Source organism: Malurus melanocephalus, unplaced genomic scaffold (assembly GCF_030028575.1).
Source record: "Malurus melanocephalus ecotype Western Australia unplaced genomic scaffold, MMel_1.1 scaffold_307, whole genome shotgun sequence".
NCBI lineage: Eukaryota > Metazoa > Chordata > Aves > Passeriformes > Maluridae > Malurus > Malurus melanocephalus.
In genome coordinates, this window is record NW_026623539.1 from 904,036 (window position 1) to 907,942 (window position 3,907).

The window sequence follows — 3,907 nt, forward strand, 5'->3', positions numbered from 1 at the left end:
CCAGAAAAAATCAGGACAATAGTCCATGGTTCCATGGAAACATCAGAACAGTAATCCACTTTTTCATGGTAAAAAACAGGACAATAATTTCTATGGATAAAATCAGGACAATAATCCACATTTCCTTGGAAAAAAAATCAGGAAAATAATCCAGATTTTCATGGAAATAATCAGGACAAGAATCCACATTTCCATGAGAAAAACCAGGAAAATAATCCAGATTTACATGGTAAAATTCAGGACAATCATCCAGATAATCAGGACAATAATCCACATTCCTGATGGAAAAAATCAGGATAATAATCCACATTTCCACTTTTATTTTCTCCATAAAAGTCCAATCTTCCATCGCTCCCACCAGAATTTTTTTTTTTATTAATCCCTGCTTTTCCAAGAGGAATATGTTTCCCTGCACTCCCACCAGTCTGTGAATAAAAATTGATTTTTTCCTGATTTTTCTGCTGTTTTTCTCACACAATTTGGTGTTTTCCAGATGCTTTTAAGGAATTACATCGAGGAATGTAAATTCCCTCCGGATCCAGATGCCGTGTGTCGATATCAGCARTGCCATGGTTACTCCAAAATCCAAATATATTTCACAGACCCAGATTTTAAGGTAAATTTTCAGTTGACAAAGCTTTGAGAAGCCAATTTTAAGGCATTTTCTGAGCTTTTTTTTTGTATTATTTACTGAAAAAAAATCAGGACAATAATTCTTACTTTTGTGGGAAAAAATCAGGGCAATAATCCACATTTCCATGGTTAAAATCAGAACAATAATCTGTATTTTTATGGTAAAAATCAGGACAATAATCTACATTTCCATGGAAAAAAATCAAGATAATAATCCATATTTCTATGGAAAAACAGAACAATAATCTGTATTTCCATGGAAAAAAATCAGGATAATAATCTGTATTTTTATGGTAAAAATCAGAACAATAATCCACGTTTCTATGGAAAAAATCAGAACAATGATCTGTATTTTTATGGTAAAAGTCAGGACAGTAATCGACATTTCCATGGAAAAATATCAGGATAATAATCCACATTTTCACTTTTCTCCATAAAAGGTCAGTTTTCATTTCTCCCACCAGAGCACTGTTTTAATTTCAGCGCTGTTTTGCCTTGTTTTATTTTTATATATAATATTATAAATAAAAATAAATATAATAAAATATTTTATAATTTTATATTTTTATTATAAAAATTTTAATATTTTATTTTTAAAATTTAATTTTTTTCCCATTTCTGATTTTTTTAGGGTTTTATACGAATTATTTGCTGCCACCAGTGCAGGGTGGAGTTCCACATCAGCTGCTGGAAAAAACTGAAAACAACAAATTACAGTGATAAAAATGATAAGGTAAAGCCTGGTTTGAAACTGAATTATTTTAAAACAAGCAAAAGAATTATTTTGAATTTTTTGAGAATTTTTTTTCATGATTATAACATCGAATATCTAAAGGAATTTCACAAAATTTGGGGTGAAATGAAGGGAAATCGGGCACCGTGAGAAGTCAGAATTATTCTGGAAGTTGATTTTTGGGTGAGAATTTGGAGGAGGGAGTTTTGGGAATAAATAATTTTTTATTAATAAATAATAAATAAATTTTCCATTATTTTGATTCCCAATAAGCATCCAGGAAAAATGTAGGATTGTGCTTCTTTTAATTGCTTTGATCACCTGAAATGAAGGAATTTAGACATAAATTGAGTGCAAATTTTAAATTTTTCTCCTTCTCTCCTGCAGGATTTCCTTAAGGAAATGTGTTTTACTCCTGATTGTAAAGGCCTCATTTCAAAAATTGTTATTTTCAGTTCTTCTGGGCTGGTCAAATGTGAGGTAAGTCACATTTTCTGGGAAAAAATCAGAATATTGAAAAGATCAAGGGAAGATTAGAATTTAACTGCAAAAAAACAACTTGTGCTGCTTTAATTCCAGAATGGGAATTTTAATTATTTGTTTTAGAGGGGCAGGGATTGTTTTGTGGGGCTGGAATTCTGGAATTCTTTAGCAATTATTCCCCAGTGCCACAAGAGATGGAGAATCCTTCCCAYAATGRTAATTAATCATAATTAATTCTCCCCAGAGCGATATTGATCCGAGAAAAGTGAGAATTTATTATCCCCTTTGTACCCTGAATTTAATTCTTCTCTCATCTCTTTTTTTTGGCAGTTTGAACAAAAAATCCCCAAACCCAAGGAGCCACCCAAGACCATTATTAAACAAAAATGTTCAAGGTAAAATTTGTTTTTTTTGTTAATTTGAGAGCAAAGCAGAGTCCTCTAGGAGGGACTTTTGTGCCTTTTTATTCACATTTTGGGAAATGATCCTCACCCTTTGCCTGCTAAACTAAAAAATCTGGRCAAATCCACGATAATCCAAACATAAAAGCATTTAAATTGTCCCACAGAATTTATTTTGGGGGGAATTTTTTAGGAAAATGTAAATTAAAAATGAAATGTAAATAAAAAATTTATTTAATGCTGCTGCAGGTACTTGAGCTTTGCCATGAGTTTGCAGATTTTTGCTCGAGTAACCTAAATAAYGAAGAATATTATTAAAGTAGATTTTTAAAAATGAAAAAAAAAATCAAATGTTAATATTTAGTTCAGAATGTTGACTTCTAATTTAGAATAAAAGGATTGAAGTTAATGCTGATTTAAACATCTTTGATGGGAGTGAAAATCATCACATTTTGAGGATATTGATGTTTTTATGAAATTTTGTTGTCCTTAAAGTCAAAATTAAACCCAGATTTATTCCTTTTTTACTTCTCACTCTGATATTTTTTAATGTTTGCCTCCTGAATATGTTTTTTTCAGCCTTAGGAAGATCAAAATGAAGCAAGAAAAAAAACTGCAGCGGAAACGAGCRCGGGAAGAGGCCCGGAATTGTGCCMGGRAAAAAGAGGAGGAAAAGCAGCAGGGAAAGGAAAAATCTCATTACAGCCACAGGGGTACGTGGGAATGGGGATTATGTCATGATTTTCCATGGAAATTTGGATTATTTTCTTAATTTCTTCATGAAAATATGGATTATTTTCTTAATTTCTTCATGGAAATATGGATTATTGTCCTGATTTTCCAAGGAAATATGGTTTATTCTGATTTCTCCATTGAAATTTGGATTATTATCCCAATTTTCCATGGAAATGTGGATTATTATCTTTATTTCTCCATGGAAATATGAATTATTGTCCTGATTTTCTATGGAAATGGCGATTATTGTTATGATTATATGGTTTATTGTCCTGATTCTAAATGGAAATGTGGGTTATTCTGATTTTGCCATTGAAATTTGGATTATTATTCTGATTTTGCCATTGAAATTTGGATTGTTATCCCAATTTTCCATGGAAATGTGGATTATTTTCTTCATTGCTCCATGGAAGTATGGATTATTGTCCTGATTTTCCATGGAAATACGGATTGTTATGATTACTTCATTGAAATAATGGATTATTGTCCTGATTACATGGATTATACGGATTATTGTCCTGATTTCTCTGCAGAAATATGGATTATTCTGATTTCTTCATGGAAATGTGGATTATTGTCCCAATTTTCCATGGGAATGTGGATTATTTGTTCAGATTTTTCCACAGAAATCTGGATTATTGTCCCAATTCTCCCAATTGAAGATGAATTCTTTCCAATTTCTCTGTGAAAATACAGATTATTGCTCTGATTTTCCATGGAAATGTGGATTATTCTGATTTCTCCATGGAAATGTGGATTATTTTGATTTCTCCATGGAAATTTGGATTATTGTCCTGATTTCTCTTTACTCTGCCCTTTTTCCTGGTTTATTTTAATTGTGATTCTTGGAGTCACTGCAGGTCACTGTGACACCCTAAAATCTGAGCAAGGCGTTTGTTTCCTTTAAAAAAAAATTAAATCA

The 3,907-nt window shown here is 31.5% G+C and overlaps 1 protein-coding gene across 1 annotated transcript in view; it reads left to right on the top strand.

Moving 5' to 3' along the window:
- The window catches only part of TTC3 (tetratricopeptide repeat domain 3), a 58,456-nt gene that overhangs the window by 37,529 nt on the left and 17,020 nt on the right, over positions 1-3,907 (top strand). Inside the window, exons 22-26 of the mRNA XM_057377217.1 lie at positions 494-616; positions 1,265-1,366; positions 1,754-1,846; positions 2,180-2,244; positions 2,830-2,963. Of these exons, the coding sequence (XP_057233200.1) occupies positions 494-616; positions 1,265-1,366; positions 1,754-1,846; positions 2,180-2,244; positions 2,830-2,963 (517 nt within the window). The remainder of the gene's footprint in view (positions 1-493; positions 617-1,264; positions 1,367-1,753; positions 1,847-2,179; positions 2,245-2,829; positions 2,964-3,907) is intronic.